We start from the raw sequence: 22,795 nt of genomic DNA, 5'->3' as shown, positions 1-22,795 counted from the left end.
AAAGACTTTCACACGTTATCAGAGTGGCATCTTGGACTAAATAGGAAAGAGGACAGATGAGGGAACTCAGCGTGCTCTCCAGATTGGAAGAGAAGTGCAGATTTGGCAGGTCCATCCCCAGGTAAGAAGTCAAGGCTATACAGGGTTCAAAGGAGATGTTATTATAAGGAATGGGAGGGAAGTAGAGCACACACACTGATGAGCATCTATACTCAAATGACATTGCTGAGCCATTTTCACACAACTGTACAAAGTATGTATATATAAAGTATGTATATATAAAGTATGTATATATAAAGTATGTATATATAAAGTATGCATATATAAAGTATGCATATATAAAGTATGCATCCTCGTTTTCTTGTTTGATTGATTGGGTCACTTATTTAAAGTCATGGTAAGACTAAATCACAGACCCAGGTATTTTGAAGCCAAATTTTAAGCTCTCCTCAAAGGTTCCTTATTAAATTATTTTTATTGTTATTTTAGGGCACAGTACTAATGCTTTTGGAAGGTCCTCATTCCTGCCTACCCTGTCTTCACTCTCACCTGAAAATTACCCACCTGGAGGCTCAAGACTCCCCTCCATCTCGGGCCTGGATACAGCGATCTGCAGGGTGGGAACAAGAACACATTCATGTATCAGGTACCACTTTATTTCCCCAAGAGAAACTAGATGCTTCTTCAGCTGCAACACATATCTGGTTGGCAGTCCCTTAGGTTTATCATGATATAAAATTCAGGAAGAGAAAAATAAATGAGTCTTGACTTACCAACCCCAGTTAGGTCCAATATATTTTCCTCAACAATTCCATGCTTCTTGCATAGATCCACAAACTTTTCCTTGATGTTTGAACTCAACTCTGGTTTCCGGCCTGTGAAAAATAACAGTGACAGTAGTGATTGCATTTCATGTGGTGACCACATTCACTGAGCTGAAGGATGGGGCAGGGCTCCTCCAGAAGGATGAGAAAAAGATGGACAGCATGGCTGACAGTCATGGATGTGACCTGTCCTGAATTTGACATTCATAGAATATCTTTCCAGCACACTGAGAGATTTCAGAGTCCTTCCACCACTGAGCCTAAGGGCTGACAGAGGTAAGCATCTCTCTTCAGGATATAAGAAAAAGGCAGTTCAGGGTCAGGCTGGAAAGATCATGTTAGAGTTAGGGTTTATTTCTTCTCTTCCTTTCAAACCCCAAGATCAGTGTCTGTGTGAAAATACTCTACCATAGAGCTCCATCAGCTTGAACGTTTCCCCGTTGTTGATATTTCTGAGATGAAGTATAATATAATCATCATAGTCTGCAGCAAGTACCTTAAAGATATTGTCTCCATCATCTGTGGAAGAAATGGAACAGCACAGAAGTCCTTTGTTCCACAGGAAATAATGAAAACCTTTCACTTGTTCCACCCCACATATAAAAAAGTTAAAATGCACATTCTAAAAGGGATGATGGGAAATGTCTGAAGCTTTCTATCTGTTGCTCTTCGGACTTCATGAAGTTGATATGGGATGTCCTTCTGAATATGTTATTGATTCCTTATATTATTGATGAATAAAGCTGTTTGGACCAATGACTTAGCAGAGTAAAGCCAGGCTGGAAATCAGAACAGAGATAGAGAGAGAGTAGGCAGAGTCAAGGAGATGCCCTGTAGCTGCTAAGGGAGACAGATGCCAGCTAGAACCTTACCCAGTAAGACACAGCCTTGTGGCAATACACAGATAAATAAAAATGGGTTGATTCAAGATGGAAGAGCTTGCTAAAAATACGCCTGAGTTATTGGCTGGACCATGTTGTAATTAATATGGTTTCTGTGTGATTATTCGGGTCTGAGCGCCTGGAAATGAATGACAGTCTCTGACTACATGAAGTAACTTTAGGAGAAGGGATGCCGGTAGATGGACCTCTTCTGAACAGTTAGTAACAACAGCAACTCAGCCTCCTTTGCCCTCTCTGAGGCCTGTCTACCTCTCTCAGCAGCTTCTAGTGACATGTCTCTGTATTTCATACCTGCTGTCACATTCTGAGTAATGCGCACTGGTGGCAACCCTTGGGGCAGAATGAGATGACAGGAGACAAAGAGCCATCTTACCATACTTGTTCCATCTACCTGTAGCCGGGATGCAAGCTGGCCCCTATTACATTAGCTAAATAAACAATGATCAGGAAGCAACTGGGATTCTGAAGAGGGTTGCGGGTGTGGTTTAGTAATAGAAAGTTTGCCTAGCCATGTGCATCTCTCTCTCTCTCTCTCTCTCTCTCTCTCTCTCACACACACACACACACACACACACACACACACACACACACGCACATATACACACATAGGCACACACGTGCACGCACACATACACACACACACACACACACACACACACATGAATAAGATACTAGGGTTTACTAAATTCCTTATGAACAGATATATAGATTTTTTTATATACTTACATTTGACATAATATTCACCATCCTTTTCTGTTTTGTCACAAACTAAATACAGCTCGGTGCACTCTCCATTTATACTGTAAAACAGAGCAAGTTGGTGCTGAAGGAAATTGTTATAGCAGGCTTCCTCAGTCTCTGCTCTAGCTGTATCTCCAGCTTCTGATTCCACTTAACTTTTGACTATTATTGTAAAATTAACAAAAGACCTTCATTATGCTATTTTACTTATATTTGATGCTTTAGTAATCACATATTTGCCCAGTATTTAAAAAATAATGACAATCACTTTGCATCACTGTTACAACTCCGACGACTTCCCAGCACCAGGTCCGTTGTCAGCCAGATGTCCACGTCTGCATCAATTCATGCTTTGCAAATGTTGCAAATGTTACGCAATGTGTCCCTACCCAAATCCGCAGAGGAGAAGTTATTACTTCCCTTTACTGCAGGAAAATTCGAGTTGAAGGGGTGGATTCTCTTAGCTAACAACTAATAAGAAAAATTTAATTCACTATCATATACTTTAAAGCTGTGCTATACTGTCTCATTAAGTATGGTTTTAGAAATGGCTCTGACCTTTACTTATTCCATTCCCAGTGAATTTATTCCTATCACCAACTCTTGTCTCTGACTTTTGAAAAAAACCCTGGTTATGAAACCTTGATTTAGTGTCAGATGGGAGACTCTAGTATTGGACACAGGCTCAGTGATGTGTGTGTGTGTGTGTGTGTGTGTGTACTTACTGTGAAAGGTATAATTCTATTTATGTGTGTGTATGTGTGTATACATGTACGAGCTGTGAGGGGCATGTTTTTCTCCGTGAGTGTATGTATATATGTATGTGTGTGTGTGTATATATATACACATATGTATATGTATGTATACATATATGTGTGTGTATGTGTGTGTGTGTATGTGTGTGTGTGTGTGTGTGTGTGTGTGTGTGTAGAGGCTTGAGACATGGGAGGCTTCCATTTTCTCTTTCTCAGCTAAAACATCACACTTACATAGTATGGTATTGAAAGGCTAAGGACGAATTCTTGAAGACATGGATGTGCTCCACAAAAACTCTCATGCTACCATGTTCTTCTATTATTTCTCTTTTGTCAGAGGCCAAGCCAACAGAATACCATTCTCCCTCAATCTGCAAAAGATAAGCAAATTGTTAAGGGAGGAAGGGCAGGAACACCTCATGGACATGTTTCTACTTGAACTCTGGACTATGGGTCAGGACATGAGCACACACAGAATTAAATCTCACATCAGTTGGCACAATAATTAACATCCTGTGTCTGTCTCCTAGTGGGAATGAAGGACCCCAAGCATTGTTAGATATGGTCTAACTTTGCGGTCTGAAGCTACTCATTTGTTTGCTAGATTGAGGAGCTGCGCCCCTCCCCTCAAAGGACCCCGAAGCACCTTCTGAGTCAGAAGTCACTATTCCCCATGAACCTGCCTTTTCTGGATTAAAGTTCTTTCCGATGGCACTCGTTTGTCCTTCTGTGTGGACACAGACTAGAGTCAGCTCCAAACCCAGCAGCAGCAGCAGCAGCAGCTTCATTTTGGTAGGAAATAAAATTGTCTCTCTGTCAGAACTGAATCTTTCCCAATGGTGGCTGCACTTCACTTCTCAGCTTCTTTGTTCTTATACAGTTTCTGAGTTCAGTGGAGTTGTTTTTGTTTTTTTTTAAACTATGGATCTCCTCCACCTTCCCTCAGCCCCTATGAGATATTTTCTCTTTTATTGATGTGAGGCCAAGGATTGCTCCTGCCCTTTTCAAACTTGGCAGTCTCATCTCCTATGGATTGATTTAGTAACCTTAGATTTCTCAAAACATATTCTCAAGAAAAATAGAGAGCTGCCATTTGCAACCTGCTGCCAGATGGAACTTTGAGTCTGGCTTGGAATCAGAAAGCCAACTATGGGGGAGGGATGGAGCTGAACTGAGAGACTGAGTGTGTAGAGACTCTTTGCTCTAAGACTCAAGTGGAATGTGGAAGTAGCATTAGTCATTTTTGAAAATGTTTTATTTTATGTTTATGAATATTTGTTTTGCATGTGTGTCTGTGTGCTACTGCATGTCTGGTGTCTGGTGCCACATGGAAGCTCACAACTGACTTCAACACCCTCTTTTGGCCTCTGTGGCCTCCTGCCCACATGTGATACGTATAAACTCATGCAAGCACACACACACATTAAAAACAATAAATGTTTTAAAAAATTTTAAAGATTGTCAGGAAAGGTCTTTCTGAAGCTAAGCTTGACCACCCCCAAGGGCCGCTCAGTCTTTGTTCAGAGGACACTGACACCAGAGTCTGACTGCTAAGTTAGTAGTCAAGTTCCATCAGCTGTTTTTACCTTAGAGACCTTTGGACACCAATAGACTTGACATAGTCCTATCATTAAGGAAAAAACAGTATTTTTCAAAGTCATATTTGCTGTTAGAGTTCTAAGCAGAAATTATGCCAAGAGTCTGCTTACAATGACATATAGTTATAACAGAAACATATTTTGTATTAGCACAAATTTCATTTAACCTGGAACTAGAAACAAAATATTGTTTGATGTGAGGATATAAAGAACATAAGAAAGACGCAGGTATTTAAGTTTTATTTTATGTCAGCCTTGCACCAGCCCTATCTGGTATGTAGTATTTTATTCATTTTACCATAGTATCAATCAAGACTCAGAAAGCTTAAGGAACTGTACAAGGTCATTCAGCCTGTCAATGGAAGAACATAGATTTAAACCCAAGACGGTCTGACCAGGGGGCCCCTGTTCTTATTAACTCCACTACACAGGTCAGTGTGTTCTTAACATGGAGGAAGGATGATAAATAGAGAAAGAGGAATAAACAGCGCTGTAGACCTCCAGACATGTGCTCCTGGCAGGCACTATGAACAAACTGCTCATGAATTTCTTTCAAATGTGAAATTGTGGGTGTAGCTCAAGATGGAGATGAGGCTGACTACAGCTCTCTCCTGGTCTACAAGTATCTGATGGATGAACATGTAGATGGTTGACTTGGGTAGTGACTTTCTCTTCTCCTTCTCCTTTTTTTTTTTTGTTCTTTATGTTGTGTGTGCACACGTGTCCCAGTGCACATGCCTTTGCCTGTGCTAGTATATGCAGAAGTCAGAAGAGGACACCAGGCATCTCCCTCTATCACTTCTTCCCCTTGTTGCCTTGAGAGAATCTCCCACTGAATCTGGAGTTCACTGTTTTTCAGCTAGGCTGATTGACCAGCAAGTGCCAGCAATCCTCCAGTCTCTGTCGTCCACCAAGTGTTGGGGTTAAATGTTCATTCTGCCATGATCATCCTTTTAATGTGAGTCCTGAGGGTCTGATGTGACCTTGCTGGAACCCTTACCTCTTCCCAGTACCTTACACGTAGGCTGACCTTGAACTTACAATGTAGCCCTGAATGGCCTAGATTTGTGCCAGTCCTCCTGATTCAGCCTTCCTGAATACTGAGATTACTGATTGTAACACCGCACCTGGCTATGGATTGTTGTAATGAATTAGAAGATGTTTCCATAGCAGAAAACAACAGCTATTTCCTTCTACTTCAATTCAGGAACCTTCTTTGTCACTAACCAAGCTAACACTCTTCCTCCACCTGACACCACGTGTAGACTGTTTATGTGATAGAAAAGCTAAGACAGTGAGAAATGACTAGACAAAGTGTGTGGTTATGAGGTCTAAGTGGTTTATGTACAACCAGCTAACAGCCCATTTTTAACTAGCTAACATTTCTGAAACTAAGTGGCTAATAGGAAATGGAATCAACAACCTTGACCTCAGTCTTACTCTCAACTAATTGAACAAATAGCTCATTCAGAAAGCCTGTGGAAACATTCAAGTTATTTATGTGATGCCAAGATGTATTCAGTGCCAAGGAGAAAAGCAAGAAACACGAGCTTATTTGATTCAAGTTCCAGGCAGAAATATTCCTTAGTCCCCTCGAAGTCAGAGAGATAGCACATAGTGCTGACACTGGCTCTGCCTCTGTCCTTCGTCATGGCTTTGCTCAGTCATTGGGGGTGCACTTAGCTCAACAGTGAAGGGGACACGAAGCAGTCAGCAGCTGAGACTGCTAGCTGACCACACTCCTCACAACCAAGCTACAAGTATGGCGTGGCTTAGGTAGGTGGCTAGTGCCAAGGGCAGGGTGGTGTTCACACAGGTCCTGCCCCCAGACATGCTGCTTCTTAGCAACAAGATATCTGGGAGGAAGCACCGTTTGTTTTCTGGATTATGCCTCCTTGAAAGACTTTGTGGTCTATACTGCTTCCGGAGATCATGCTGGTGTCTATGACCCACAATGCCTCAGCAGGTTTTGTTGATGTCCATTGCCTGTGCTGCCGCCGCCACAGACCAGGTTCATGTTCAAGATCTGTGGTATCACCAGAGGCCGTGTTGCCGCTGCCGGCTGCTATGGTCAAGGAAGCTTCTTTTGCGGTGGTGTAGCTGCAGTGTCATAACTGAGAATGAGAGACATTGAAGGCTTCTGTGACAACCCCTCCCCACCAAAAAAAGGAAACTACTGAAATGAGCCCTTAAAACTATAATAAAGATGCTTGAAATGTAGTTCTTGTGGCATGGGTAGCGGTGGGAAGGGACTCACTTTTCTTTAAGGGTATGTCTGCTGTGAGTATATGGGCAACAAAAATTGTTGTTTTTTTTTAAATTTGTTTTTTAGGGTGGGGGCACAAGGGTGGGAGGGTGGATCTGGGGGGAATAGAAAGTGAGTGTGACTGGTGCCTTGTACAAAATTCCCAAAACAATAAAAATATTATGTTGGGGAAAAATTTAAACTTTCTCATTTCTAAAAGCTTGAACTTGGAGATCAAGGTGGTCAGCTGGGTTTGTTTAGTCCTGAGGTTTTTCTCATGGGTTACATTGTAGGCATCTGCCTTCTTATGACTTCAGGAGGTATTCCCGCTGATCCAGCCCGTATTCTTGTCTATTCTTGTAAGGACACGGGTCATATTATGTTAGGGTTCACTGTGAAGACCTCATCTTATTGTAATTACATCGAATCACACTCCCAGGCACTGTAAAGATTCAATGTATGTAGTTTTGTAAGCACAGTTAGCCCCATATCAGCTCATGTGGGTTCATGAGGCACTTGATAGAGGGCTGGTTTTCATCTAAATGAGAATCAATATAAGACTTTAAGAAAACAACGGGAATGTGGTCAGAAATGTGCTTTCTTTCTTTCTCCTGAAACTAGCTCTTGTAGACCAGGCAAGCCTCGAACTCACAGAGATGTCTGCCTCCTGAGTGCAGGGATTAAAGGCGTGCGCCACCACGGTCCTGCTGACATGTGCTTTTTAAAGTTCAGCTGGTTGAATTCAGATAAAAAAACAAAAGGAAGTTCCGTGATTTAAGAGATAAATAAGGTGCTAACAGAAGTTCTTAACCCGTGGGTAGCGACCCCCACAGAGAGGTGGCATTTGAGATATCCTGCATACCAGATATTTACATTACAATTCAAAACAGTAGCAAAATTCCAGGTGTGAAATAGCAGCAAGCTAATTTCGGTTGGCAGTCCCCACAACACAAGGTCACAGTGTAGGAAGGGCGAGGACCACTGTGCTCAGAGATCGGGAAGGAAACTACTGCACATTCTGGCAAGAGATTCTGTTAGCTTACTTCCAAGGTGGCAGGGATGGGAGAGATTTGGAGATAAACTACATGGCATTTAGCAAGTGTGAAGGGCCAAGGACAATCTAACTTTCTGTGCCTTTATGTAGATAAACAGAATTACTGTGGCAAACACCACAACCAAAGCAGCTTGGGGAGGAAACGGTTGTAGTCCATCATGAAGGGAAGTCGGGGGCAGAAAGTCAACTCAAGAACCTGGAGGTAGGAATTAGGTAGAGGCCATGGAGAAACATTGTTTCCTGGTTTGTTCCCTGTAGATTGTGAACCCACCTCCTTCTGTCCACCTTCTTCTGGCAGAACCACAGGCCAGAGAAGCGTTTCCATAGTGAATTGGGCTCTCCTGGATCAATCATTAACCAAGAAAAAGCTCCCCAGTGTAACTAGAGGTTTCTCTCACTCCCACAGTTCCTGAGGCTTAATATTAATTAAAAATGGTTTGGCCTATTAGATCAGGCTTAATATTAACTAGGTTTTACAACTTAAATTAACCCATTTCTAATATTTTTACCATGAGGCACTATATTCTATACTTTGCCAGCAGCTGCTGGTATCTTCTAGACTCTGTCTTCCGTTTCCCTTTATCTTTGCTTGAATTTCCCACCTAGCTATATTCTGCCCTGCCATAGGCCAAATCAACTCCTTTATTAACCAATGGTAATAAAACATATTCACAGCATACAAAGGGGCATCCCACATCACCATAGACTTGCCTACAAGCCAATTTTATAGAGGCATTTTTCTGACTTGAGGGTCTCTCTTTCCAAATAACTCTGACTTGTATCAAGATGAAACAAAAACAAAAAAAAAACTAACCGGTACAGTTATTAATGAAGATAAAACAAAGAAACAAAAATTTAAAAAAAAAAGTCTACATGAGAAATGGAATAAAAATAACCCCTTCAGCCAGTGGTTTGAAACCTGATGTTGGCTGATATAATAGGTGCTGGCTGAGTGAGGTCACTGCTAGAACGCATACGCAAAGGTCCTGGGTCTGAGCCTTTGTGATGTAAGTAGATCATGCTTCTGTCTCTCTTTTCCTCTTCTTTCCTCATTACTCATAATTTTCTATATATCTTGTCATGAATAGCTTTATGAATTATGTTCAGGACTTTCTACCTTGGAATATCCTGCACATAATTAAAAAACTATTCACAATATATATAATTTTATAGATCAAAATAAATTGTGTTGGCAGTGCATATGATTCAATTGAATGGTAGTGATGTTACTGTTGACTTTAATTCCTGAAGAATAATTAATGATTTTTAATAGAATTTAAAAATATTTTTGCCATGAATGTGAAAATGTAAAACTAGATGCTTATAAATGTGCTAAAGGGACTGACAATGCCTCAGCACTTAGGGGTGTCTCCAGAGATACTTCCAGAGGAGCAGAGCAAAGTGAAGTTCCTAGCAGCCACATCAGGCAGATCCCAACACCTGTAACACCAGCTCCAGGATATCCAAGCCCTCTCAGGCCTCTGCATGCACCTGCATTTACTCAGGGCATGCAAACACATATTCTCTCTCTCAAATAAATCTTAAAAAATTAAAAACAGTAATAAAAAAGCTAAAAATTGAGTTATTATATGTGCTTATGAGGATGATATGGCAATCCCTGGCTTTGTCTTCCATAATTCATTTGATAAACATCACTGTAAGTTTGAGAATTGGTTTCCTGAAGAGAAAGTTCAGTTTTGATGTTGCCACTTTGATTTTATTTAGATGCAAATGAAATTTTAATAGTTTTTTAATGATTACAGAGAATGGACCTTCTTGAAATTGATATTAAAAAAGAATCTCCAGTCTTTAATTGTACTATTTATAAATCTAGTGTCAGACATGTATTTATTTTAAGACAACTAAATAAGTTTTATTGTGCAGAGAAGTACCAATTTGTATGACATTCAGTGTTAAATAACTGTGGTGTTCAGTTTAATTGAGTGCTGTGTAATCAATCCAATAAGCAATAAAATTTTAACTAGATATATAAAAAGCATGGAAGGAATGGTCAAAAGCTACTGACAAACCACATAAGAACTGAAGGGGTGGACCCATTTGATTTAACACTCTGGAGATAATAGGACAGACCCAGTAATCTTGCCACAATCTCAGTAATTATGAATGTGTAGCTTTGCTAGGATCATCCACAGATGAAAGTGTAAGAATCTTAGCCACACTTCCCAGCAACCATCTGGACTCTGATGATCAAGAAATTGGTGAAAGTTATCTCCTACAGGTTTAAGAGACTGAGAAGCAAGTGCAACAAGGCGCAGGGGTTCCCCCTACTGCCCAACCAACCAAGTTTCTGCATGCATTTGTGCTCTGTGTGTGTGTGTGTGTGTATTACATATATATATATATATATATATATATATATATATATATATATATATATACTGATAAATATAATTTACAGTTAGTAGCTGGAGAGGTAGAGCACAAAACTTGTACTCATTATAGTCATCCTTAAAAATAGAAAAACAGACTGGAGAGATGATGCGGTGGTTAAGAGCACTTGATGTCCTCACGGAGGACCCGAGTTCTGCTTCCAGCATAAGTATGACAGTTCACAGCATCTACAAGTCCAATTCCAGAGGCTCCTATTTTAATCCACTTTCAAATATTAATCTCATCTTTCATTACAAGTTTTCAGTCTTACAACAAAAAGCCTTGGTTACTTTTCTTTTAATCTTTGAGTTACATTCTTCTCTTTTTATTTTTGAATTCTTTCTCCACAGGTACCTGTTCTTGGACCTTCTGTGTTAGACGATTTATCTTTGCTTATATGACATTGCAAGATTTTCTTTCTGTTCAAGTTTCTTTCCAAATGTTTTTGTTATTTCTTCTCCAATACAAATCAAATATAAATGCTTTTATGATATGTGTTAGTTGGGGTTAACTAGAGCAACAAAACCTACAGAAAATATATGTATATGCTGTGTATTTTGTACATATATTCTATATTCTCTTTTTATGTATGTATACAGAATATATAGATGAGATTTATTAGAATGATCCAGCTAGTCCAACAATAGCTGTCTATCAACAGAAAGGCCGAGAATCTAGTAATGGATCTCATGAGGCTGAATGTCTCAGCTATCCTTTAGGATATACTGGAATCCTGAAGAAGTAGGCTCTAATGCCAGTGACGGAATGTATAGACGGAGGGTGCTTGTTCATTTCCTGGCTGCCCAGACCCAAAATAATTACACAGAAACTGTATTAATTACAATACTGTTTGGCCTATTAGCTTGTGCATATTTCTAGCTAGTTCTTACATCTTAAATTTACCAATTTCTATTAATCTGTGTATGGCCATGTGGTTGTGGCTTACTGGTAAGGTTCTGTCCGGCGACTGGCATCTGTCTCCTGTGGCATCTACATGGCTTCTCTCTGATTCTGCCTACTCTGTCCTCCTCTATCTGCTTGGAATTCCCACCTTGCCCTACTCTGCACTGAAAGAGGAAAAAAGCAGCTTTATTCATTAACCAATGGTATTCACAGCATCCAGAGGGGAATGGATTTACCTGTGAGAGCGAGAGCAAGCAGGCAGAGAGGAAGCTTCCTTCCTCCATCTGTTTTATATGAGCCGGCAGCAGGACGTGTGGCCCAGGTGAATGCTGGATTCTCCCGCCTTGAAAGATCAGGACTAAAAGTGGGTTTTCCAACTTCAAATGATTAATTTAGAGAAAAAAATTCTCACAACTAGCTGTACTGAACTTAGGTTTTAGTTAATTTCAGATATAGTCAGTTGACAAATAAGAGTAGCTATCACAGCTTCACCCCTTGCCAACTTAAGACACGATCTGTCTCCTTATGCCATGCTTAATTTCCAAATGAAAGTAGTAACCAGGTCATAATTACACCTATATTCTATGTACAACTGCAAATGCGGTATATATTTAACAGGGTGCATAACATGATGGGACTATCCCTTGTAAACCACAAATGCATTATAAATTTTAGAATAGGTGGTAATATCCCTTGAGAGACATTCTTTTGGTATCTCAAAACTTAAATATGATAGCCACTAATACTCTCTTAATTGTTGTTATATTACACGACAAAGAAATCAAGGGAAGAAAACACAAATATCTGTACAAGCACATTCTTAACAAAATATGACAAAACACTCATGTCTATTGCAATCTTTGTTTCTGCAACTGGTCATGTAGTCTTAGTTGATAAGTCCCTTCCTCTACCACCCATTCTGTACCTCTTCCACTCTCAGCAAGAACCCCTGCAGGTCTTCCCTCTTTTCCTGGATGAGTGACTCATACCAGGTCTGTGCCCTTTGTCATCCTATCTGGATGAGGTTGCTGTAGTTTTCCATTGACTTCAGTCACAGGACATGGACACCCTAAAGGATCTCCTGCACTCCAGACATGATCATTTGTACCTCCATTGTGGAGGAGTAATCCAGTCTCCCCCACAGTAACCTGTCTCAACAATCCCTCCTAACATGGTTATTCTTTTCTTAGCCTGTTGGCCAAGGGCATGAGAACCCCAAAGTGCTCTGGGAGTGTCTCAGCTTCCAGTTTAATGAAATGTTTGTTGTGGCTCCTGGAAGGAATGTTTCCCTCATTGGAATAAAAGCTTCTAGACCAACAGAACTTAAGGTCATGGGAAAAGAAAGCAAAACTTTTTCTAATGCGTCACTAGGGGGTGATAGTGAGTGGAATTATTCCCTTTTCCACCCTTGACTCCTGAACCCATGGATCCTGGCTATGGGAGAAATAGTACCATATATTGGACACTGACTCAGAGCATATACTGCCTTCTGGAGAACCCTGCCCCACCCCTCCAAGCTGCTGTCATCTAGCTGGAACTCTAACTGTCTTCAAAAGGCCATCATTCTACCAGGCCAACTGCTTCAGGATGGTGGGGAGCATAGTAAGACCAGTGAATTCTCTGGTCCTGGGCTGCTGTTGCACTTCTCTGGCTGTGAAGTGGTTGCCTTGTCAGATGCAGTACTTGGTGAAATACCATAACAGTGGATAAGGCATTCTGTAAGCCCAGCAAAGGTAGTTTTGGCAGAAGCATTATGTGCAGGAAAGGCAAATCCATAACCAGAATAAGTGTCTACTCCAGTGTTATCCTTTCTCAGGGGAAGTGGTCCAATGTAGTCAGTGTGCCTCTAGGTCATTGACTGGCCACCCAAGGGAATAGTGCCATATGTGAAGTTTAGCAATAGTCTCAGCTTTTTGGCAGATCTGACACACAGCAGCAGCTGTAGCCAGATCAGTCTTGGTGAGTAGAAGTCCATGTTGCTGAGCCCATGAATAACCCCCATCTCTGCCACCATGGCCACTTTTTCATGGGCCCACTGGGCAATGTCAGGAAAGGCTGGGGAAAGAGGCTGACTGTCCACAAAATAGGTCATCCTATCTACATGATTATTGAATTTCTCCTCAACTGAAGTCACTTTTTGATGAACATTCACATGAGTCACAAGTATCTTCACATCTTTTGCCCATTTGGAGAAATCTATCCACATACTTCTTCCCTAGATGTCTTTTCACCAATTTTCCAATCATGCTTTTTCCAAGTCCCTGACTATTCATTGGCTACAGTCCATGAATCAGTGAAAAATTGGACATCTGGCTATTTATACTTCCAAACAAATTATATGGCCATCTGTACTACCCAAAGTTCTGCCCATTGTGAAGATTTCTTTCACCAGTATCTTTCAGGGTTGCCCCAGAAAGGGGTTTTAATGCTGCAGCTGTCCACTTCTGGGTGCCTGTATAATGTGCAGGATCATCAGTAAACCAGATCCTAGCCTTCTCTTCTTCAGTCAGCCTGTCATAGGGAACACATCTATGAGGTTATAGATACATGCTTGTCAGGAGACATCATTGTAATGGGAGTGAAAAACATAAGCATTTGGGCAACTTCTTCATGTACCTTCCTCATGCCTTCAGGACCGGCTTGGGCTTAATCTCACATGTACCACTTCCATTTAATAACAGATTGCTGCTGTGCATGGCCTACTTTATGACTTGGTGGGTCAGATAACACCCAGCTTATGACAGGCAGCTTAGGTCACATGGTTACTTGGTGGTCCATTATCAAATGCTCAGATTCCAGTAAGATCCAATAGCAGATTGAGTTGTCTTTCAAAGGGAGAATAATGTTGTCTGCAGATGATGGCAGAGTCTTGCTCCAAAATCCCAAAGGTCTCTTCTGTAATTCTTCTGCCAAGGCTTCAAACAATATCCCTACATGCTAATGATACCTCCAGTACCATATTGTCTGCTAAATCATATGATGCAAGTTGCATAGTAGCTTGCACAGCAGCCTGGACCTGTTGAAGAACCTTCTCCTGTTCCAGGCCCCACACAAAGCTAGCAGCTTTCAGAGTTACTTTGTATATGGTTGGAGTAACAAACCCAACTGAAGACTGTGTTGTTTCCAGATCCACATAAGCCCTAAACATTATGCTTATTTCCTGGTGGTGCGAGAGGCCAGGGACAATAGCTTGTCCTTCATCTTAGAAGGAATATCTCTGCATGCCCCACATCACTGGACTCCAAAGAATTTCACTGAGGTCCTGGAACTTTGGTTGGATTTATTTTCCATCTACTGATGTGCATAAGTGTTACCAATGAGTTTAAAGTGGCTGCTGCCTGCTGCTCACTTAGTCCAGTCAGCATAACGCCATCAATATAGTGCACCAGTGTCATAGCTTGTGTAAGAGTCAGATGATCAAGATTCCTTCTAGATAAGTTATGACACAGGGAAGGAGATTTAATATAGTCCTGCAGCAAACTTGTAAAAGTATACTGCTAGTTCTTATGGACAGGTACTGAGAAAAAAATTTCTATATCAATAGCTGCATACCATATACCAGGAGATATGTTAATTTGTTCAAGTAAGGACACTATATCAGGTACTGCAGCTGCAATTGGAGTTACTAAATCATTGAGTTTTTGATAGTCAATTGCCATTCTCCATAATTCATCTATCTTCTGCACTGATCAGATAGGAGAGTTAATAGAGATGTGTGGGGACCACCAACCTTGCATCTTTCCACTCCTTGGTGGTCCTTATTTCTGCAGTTCCTCCAGGGATGCGGTACTGATTTTGATTCATTATTTTCTTTGGCAGAGGCAACTCTAAAGGCTTCAATTTAGCCTTCACAGCCATAATAGCTTCCGCTTGTGGAATATTTGTTGAACTATACAGAGATGTGTTACATTTGTTTATGCTGCATTTATTTAAGGTAAGTATGTGTGTTTAATTAGGTAAAGATGTGCTGCATCAATAGATAGAAATAGAAAACATTATCTTGAGTGAGATAACCCAGACCCAAAAAGATGAACATGGTATGTACTCACTCATTAGTGGATTCTAGCCATAAAGAAAGGACATTGAGCTTATAGTTTGCGATCCTAGAGAAGCTAAGTAATAAGGTGACCCCAAATAAAAACATATATAGATCCTCCTGGAAATTGGAAGCAGGCAAGATATCCAGGCAAAAATTGGTAGCGTGGGGATAGGAGTGGGGTAGAGGAAGTGGAGGGGGGAGAGAGAAGGGAGAAGGGGAAGGTTGGGGTGAGCTTGAAGGAGTGAGATGGTTGAGATGGAGGAAAGACAGATATGGGAGCAGGGAAGAAGATACTTTAATTAAGGGAGCCATTTTGGGGTTGGCAAGAGGCTTGGTTCTAAAGGGGTTCCCAGGTGTACATGGGGATGTCCCCAACTAGGACTCTGGGCAGTAGAGGAGAGGGTACCTGAACTAGCCTTGTCCCATACCCAGACTGATGACTATCTTAAATATCACCATAGAACCTTTGTCCGGCAACAGATGGAGATAGAGACAGAGACCCACATAGGACTACTGAACTGAGCTCCCAAGGTCCAGTTGAAGAGCAGAAGGCAGGTTAATGTGAGCAAGGAAGTCAGGATCCCGAGGGGTTGGTCCACCCACTGAGACAATGTGTCTGATCTCATGGGAGCTCACCAAATCCTGCTGGACTGAATGAACATGAAATCAAATCGGTCCATCTAAATATGGCTGACAATTGGGGCAGACTGAGAAGCCAATGATAAAGGCACTGGAATTTGTCTCTACTGTACGTACTGGCTTTTTGGGATCCTAGTCTGTTTGGATGCACACCTTCCTAAGCCTGGATGGTGGGGGGTGGGCCTTGGACTTCCCACAGGGCAGGGTACCCTGCCCTCTCTTAGGACTGGAGGGGTGGGGGTGCATGGGGGAGTGGGAGGGGAGGAGAGGAGGAAGTGGATTTGAATGGTATTATTTATAAAGCAATAAAAAATAAAAAAAAGATGTGCTGCATCTGTTTCACCTTGCCTACCTAAGGCACCTGATTCGTCTAATAAAGAGCTGAACAGCCAATAGAAAGGCAGAGAAAAGAAAGGCAGGGGTGGTAGGCAGAGAGAAGAAATAAGAGGAGAAATCTAGAATCAAAAAGAAAAGAAAGAGAGAGAGGAAAGTGCCAGGGGCCAACCAGTCAGCCAGGGAGTAAGAAGGAGAAAAAGACAAATAGAATAAAGAAAGGCTTAAAAAAAAAACCCAGAGGTCATAACTGGATGTCAACATGTAGAAGAATGAAAATAGATTCATATCTATCACCATGCACAAAACTCAAGTCCAAATGAATCAAAGACCGCAACATAAAGCCAGCTACACTAAACCTCACAGAAGAGAAAGTGGGAAGTACACTTGAATACATTGGCACAGGAGACTACTTCCTAAATATAACCCCAGTAGCACAGACACTGAGAGAAACAATTAATAAATGGGACCTCTTGAAACTGAAAAGCTTCTGTAAAGCAAAGGACATGTCAACAAGACAAAACAACAGCCCACAGAATGGGAAAAAATCTTCACCAACCCCACATCGGATGGAGGGCTGATCTCCAAAATATACAAAGAACTCAAGAAATTGGTCACCAAAAGAACACATAATCCAATTTTGAAAAAATGGAGTACAGACTTAAACAGAGAACTCTCAACAGAGGAATCTAAAATGGCTGAAAGACACTTAAGAAAATGTTCAACATCCTTAGTCATCAGAGAAATGCAAATCAAAACAACTCTGAGATTCCATCTTATAACTGTAAGAATGGCCAAGATCAAAAACACTGATGACAACTTATGCTGGAGAGGTTGTGGAGAAAAGAGAACACTCCTGCATTGCTGGTGGGAATGCAAGCTGGTACAACCCTTTTGGATGTCAGTGTGGTGATTTATCAGAAAATTAGGAAACAACCTTCCTCAAGACCCAGTAATACCAAGATCAATCGTGCCACAAGGACATGTGCTCAACTATGTTCATAGCAGCTATGTTTGTTATAGCCAGAACCTGGAAACAACCTAAATGCCCCTCGACCGAAGAATGAATAAGGAAGACGTGGTACATTTACACAATGAAGTACTACACAGCAGAAAAAAATAATGACATCTTGAATTTTGCAGGAAAATGGATGAAGCTAGAAAGCATCATTTTGAGTGAGGTAACCCAAACCCAGAAAGACAATTATCACATATACTCACTCATAAGTGGGTTTTTAAACATAAAGCAAAGAAAACTAGCCTACAAACTACAATTTCAGAGGATTTAGACAACAATGATGACACTAAGAGAGACTTACATAGATCTAATCTACATGGGAAGTAGAAAAAGACAAGATCTCCTGAGTAAATTGGGAGCATGGGGTCCTTGGGGGAGGGTTGTAGGGGAGGGGAGAGGCAGGGAGGGTAGCAGAGAAAGATGTAGCATTCAATAAAAATACATAAAATTTTAAAAATGCCCAGAGCAAAATATAGACGAGAAACAGGATAATTTAAGTTAGAAAAGCTGGCTAAAAATAGACTAAACCTAGGTCAGGCATTTGCAACTAAGAATGAGTCTCCATGGTGGGACCCTTTTGGAGCTCCCCACCCCACAAAAAAGAGAAATTCAACTAAACACTCTACAGGTCAGGAAACCAATGTGAGAATTCTGCCAATTCCTGAGTATATATCCCAATTATACATTCTGGAACTGGGGAAATAACCCCAGGATGAGTTCAGGGACCTACAGGACCTGCTATGAGTCAGATATCAGCTAAAACTCCATGGGCCCCTATTTTAACTGGGGTATAGGCTCAATGTTTCTTGGGGTCTCCCAGAATTAGTGTCAATTCAATATTCAGTATTCAACAGACCCCAGAAAGTATATTGTTTTCCTTCTCCCAGTGCACAGTTACCCCTGTAGAAGGCCATACGCCCATCTGGGAAAGAATTGGAGACAAGTTAACTGTAAAACTTCCAGGTGTATCATCAGGTTTCTTTCTCAGGAAAACCTGGCCACACCTTCAATCAGGGGTTCTGGGTCTGCAAACCAGCTGCAATCTGGAAACTGACTCACTGACCAAGATTGCCTTTTGTCACAATCCATTTTTACCCTTCTTTTGTTTGTTTGAGAAATTTTCTACTTATATAGCTCAAACAGTAATGCAGTAGGTTTCTTATCTATTTCATGCCTGGAAAGACAATGATTGGCTAGCTAGTACTAGTCACGCCACTATAAAATTCACCTTGCCTGTGCTGACCATTACATGTTAGGCCATTATGAACATTGTTTTGTCTATTGTGGTGGTTTTAAGGAAAATGGGCCCCAAAGAGAGTAGCACTATTAGGTGGAGTGATCTTGTTAGAGTAGGTATGGTCTTTTTGGAGGAAGTGTGGGGGCAGGCTCTGAGGTCCTTTTCTAAGGCTTCACTCAGTGCAATATCCTTAACTTCCTGCTACAAATGTAGCACTCTTAACTCCAGCACCACATCTGCTTGCACACTGCCATGCTCCCCTTCATGATGATAATGGACTGAATGTCTGAAACGGTAAGTGAGCCACCCTCAATTAACTGTTTTCTCTCTAAGAGTGGCCATGGTCATGGTGTTTCTTCACAAAAATAGAAACCCTAACTAAGGCATCAGGGTTGCCCATTATGCTAACCTTGCCTTCGGTGATTCATTGTTACCATTTAGCTTCCTTGGGGCCCAATTAAATCCCCTGCATTTAATCCATCTAACTGAGCAGGAGCATCTCCGACCCTAAGGTCTGGCACAAGGAAAAGGGTAACAACAAAGTTCTTCAAATGTTTTGGTGCCCCTCATGCCATTTTATATCTTAGAAGATTCATGAAGGTCATGTCTTGTGAGCCTTCCCATTGTGGCTTTACACACTGTAAGGTTAGATTTTGCTGGTGGCCATGTCAGAGGAGCAGCATATGGCAATAGACTTCAGGGTGTCAACCCACCAGGAGGAAAACCACCGACAGGTGAATCTCAGATAGGCAAGGCCCCATGACCACAGACCCTGGAATGTCTTTTGTTTCTTCTGTGCCTTTCCATGCTTGCTGCCGCTCTTTTTCTGGTACCTGGCATGGTGTGAATGGGTGTGGAAAAATCCCCACTGCCTGTAATGTAGTGTGTTTATCTCATGGAAACATCCCCATTCTACTGGACATTTTTACCTGTGGATTATTATGAAGATGATTCCTTCCTAAGCTGTACTGTCTAATTGTTAATAATAATGTTAGCATATACAGAATTTTGATAAATAAAAATAATATACAAGGAAATGCTACACAGCTAGAATACTTGAGTTTTTATTGAGGAGTTGTATAGACTATAATTTGTTAATGATTAATAAAAACAATTGAGTCCCAGTAACTCAACTAGCTTAAACTCTTAACCTTGAAGTTGGGAGATGTGGTCATAGGTTTCAGAGTGTACCATAACTGAAACAAAGCTTTGAAAATAACTTAAAGTTAGACAAAGATATTTTTGTCAAATAGCTTTGAGGTGGAAAAACCCAAGAAGACAATCTGAAGTTTTAGAGAGACACAGAGTTGAATGAGAACTCCTTAAGGTCAAGGAACAAGAACAAAGCTGCTCAATCATTATTAGCTGATGCGCTTTTTCTTGCTAGAAGTGGTTGATGACCAAAGGTGGTGATTAATCCTTATACCCATTTTTGTCCTCAATCTTCTGATGAAAACTGATATTAAAAACTATTGATAAGTGGGTACACACCCTAAAGATTTAAAGTAATACTGACTGATTCCTTTTCACATACAGAACTTTAGATTTGTGATTCGTTTAAGATTCCTTATAAGATTACCTTAAGTAATTGGTTCTTTCTTTGTAACTTCTGTAACTGCAAAACACAGCTTGCCAGTAAAAGACATGACTGAGAAGAATAGCTTGCCTACTTGTTTCTGGGTATGAATATATGTGGGTTCTTGAGAGAATTTGTTTTTCACCTTACTATGTGTTTAGTCATGTGAAGGACATACATGCTTTCACCTGTAATATGTACAATGTTTAGTCATGTGAGGGACATGGAAAACATGCTGTTTTTACTTGCATTCACTCACTTGTAAAGCAGAATGTACCTACATTGCAATTTTTATATTGCCTGATAATATATATACATGTATATGTGTGTGTGTGTACAATGTACACAAACATGCCTGGAGTATATAAGCTGTAAGGGAAAGAATTGAGATAGAACTAAAATGGGTTAGAAGAAAAACATCAAGAAAAAAAGAGTTAAAAGGAGTTAGAAAAAAACATCAAAAGAAACAAATGGGATATTTCTGGATAGAGATAAGAATAGAAAATGGAGAATACGTAAAAATAAAGAAGGAAAACATTAAGAGAGATGGTGTGGGACAATGCTCTGTATTCTGCCAATTATATTTTAAATAAATGCTGATTAGCCAGGAGCCAGGCAGGAAGTATTGGCAGGACAGACAGACAGGAAGTAGAACAGGAGAATTCTAGGAAGAGAGAAGCAGTCCAGACCCAGCTACAGAAGAAGCAAGATGTGACTGCCTCGCCAAATAAGGTACCAAGCCACATGGCTAACATAGGCAAAAATAATGGGCTAATATAAGTTATTAGAGTTAATAAGAAGCCTGAGCTAATGGACCAATCAGTTTATAGGTAATGTAGACCTCTGTGTGATTTCTTTGGGACTTAACGATTGTGGGAACCGGGCAGGACAGAAAACTCAGTCAACAAATGCCATCCACATGGACAACTGCATCTGCATAAAGCCTGAGAGAGCTTGAGAAATAATTCTAGACATAAAATAATAGAATTAAGCATGGCTTGTTGATAGCAGCACTTTCTCAGGTAGTCTCTGCTTGCTAGAGGCAAGCACACTCATTTAATAGAGGAGTCCTGACTCAGCTTTAACTGCAAAACCTTGCAGCTCCTTTAAGAAGTCCTGCCAAACACTTAAATGGTACTCATGAAAAGCTGACCATATGCTTCTTGGTTTTCAGCTGTAGCAGGAAAAAAGCCATGCTGTTTAAAATACCAGCTTTCTGCGCCATCCTGCCAGCACAAACTCTAACTCTTTCAGGCAGGAGGTCCAGCTACAGAGCATTTGAATGTGGTTTGTGAGCAGACTGCTGCAGCTTTCTTGCTGGCAGGGACTTGAAATGCCATAGAGCTGTAGTAATAAACATGGCTATAGCTGGTACCTCCACCATGAGGCTGGAATCTCAGAAAGTTAAGAAATGGGCTGGATCCATCTGTCAATGCCACGGCTTTAATCCTAGCCATATTGCCTAGCAAATTAAAGACTCATGTGGTCAGAAAAAGAGAGATATACAGTAAAGAGAGATTCAAAACAAAGAAAACCTCTAAATGGTTTACAGTGTGTTAAAATATATGCAAGCAAAAGGTAGAAGTCCTTAAAATAAAGAGAGAGAGAAAGAGAGTAGTTGGGTTGTGGTAGCACACAACTTTAATCCCAGCACTTGGGAGGAGGAAGCAAAGAGATCTCTATGAGTTCAAGGAAAACCTGGTATACAGAGTAAATTCCAGGACAAAGATACACAGAGAAATTCTCTCTCAAAAAAACAAAAATTAAAATAAAAGAAATATAAGTTAAAATAAAGCCACATAAAGATGAAAAATAGAAAGTCTGGATACTGTATGTTATTATGCTCTCTTTGAATTGTTTGAATGCTGAGGAAAGAGCAACAGCTGCTAAAAAATATTTGTTTATAAATGCTACTGAATTAATCGAAGATAGGTATTTTAAAAATACCTTGACTTCAAAATTGAAATCAAAGGTATATTACTTTGGAGAAGAGGTTTTGTTTTTGTTTCCACAGAAAATGAGAAGCTATGGACTTATTCTGAGCTAAAAAATATCAGGTTTGATCAAGGAAGACCACCTGAGATCTCTGGTAGGAACAGATGACCCAGATGTCAGAGTTCTACATCCAGAACAGATTCAAGACTGCTGCCTGAGATGATCAAGCCTCACAGGATACTCCAGTCATGAGTTGATCATAATTCTAAATTTTCTTTAGGTCCCCATAAGATTATCAGTGCCCCCAGCCAGCAGGAAGCAGCCTGGAAAACTATGCCCATATTCCCAAAAAAATGGACTATGGATATTTTCCTTTGTTTAGAATGTTGGTTACAATTTGTTATGGCTAATGGTCAGGAGAAAAGCTAAACAAAGGATATTAGATTCAGAGTTCTTGGTTTTGTTTTTTTTTAAATGGGGGAAGTGGTATGGGACAATGGTCTGTATTCTGTCAATTATATTTTAAATAAATGCTGATTGGCCAGTAACCAGGCAAGAAGTTTAGGTGGGAGAATCAGACAGGAAGTAGAGGTGGGGTGATGAGA

General features: G+C 40.6%; 1 protein-coding gene and 1 pseudogene across 1 annotated transcript; both read right to left on the bottom strand.

Moving 5' to 3' along the window:
- Positions 1 to 554: 554 nt before the first annotated feature.
- On the bottom strand, positions 555 to 4,344 carry LOC125416304 (major urinary protein 4-like). The gene is made up of 6 exons (XM_085685905.2): positions 3,906 to 4,344; positions 3,457 to 3,593; positions 2,453 to 2,526; positions 1,233 to 1,343; positions 774 to 875; positions 555 to 610 (listed from the first exon to the last, which is right to left on the bottom strand). Exons 1-6 carry the CDS (start codon positions 4,008 to 4,010, stop codon positions 573 to 575), a joined length of 567 nt encoding a protein of 188 aa, XP_085542031.2. The 5' UTR covers positions 4,011 to 4,344; the 3' UTR covers positions 555 to 572.
- Positions 4,345 to 12,519: 8,175 nt separating this feature from the next.
- LOC148122810 (uncharacterized) lies at positions 12,520 to 18,289 on the bottom strand (annotated as a pseudogene).
- Between the last annotated feature and the right edge of the window lie 4,506 nt (positions 18,290 to 22,795).

This window comes from Myodes glareolus, chromosome 3 (assembly GCF_982192425.1).
Source record: "Myodes glareolus chromosome 3, mMyoGla1.1, whole genome shotgun sequence".
NCBI lineage: Eukaryota > Metazoa > Chordata > Mammalia > Rodentia > Cricetidae > Myodes > Myodes glareolus.
Note: the sequence above shows the minus strand (reverse complement) of the source record. Positions and strands in the feature narration are given on the sequence as shown.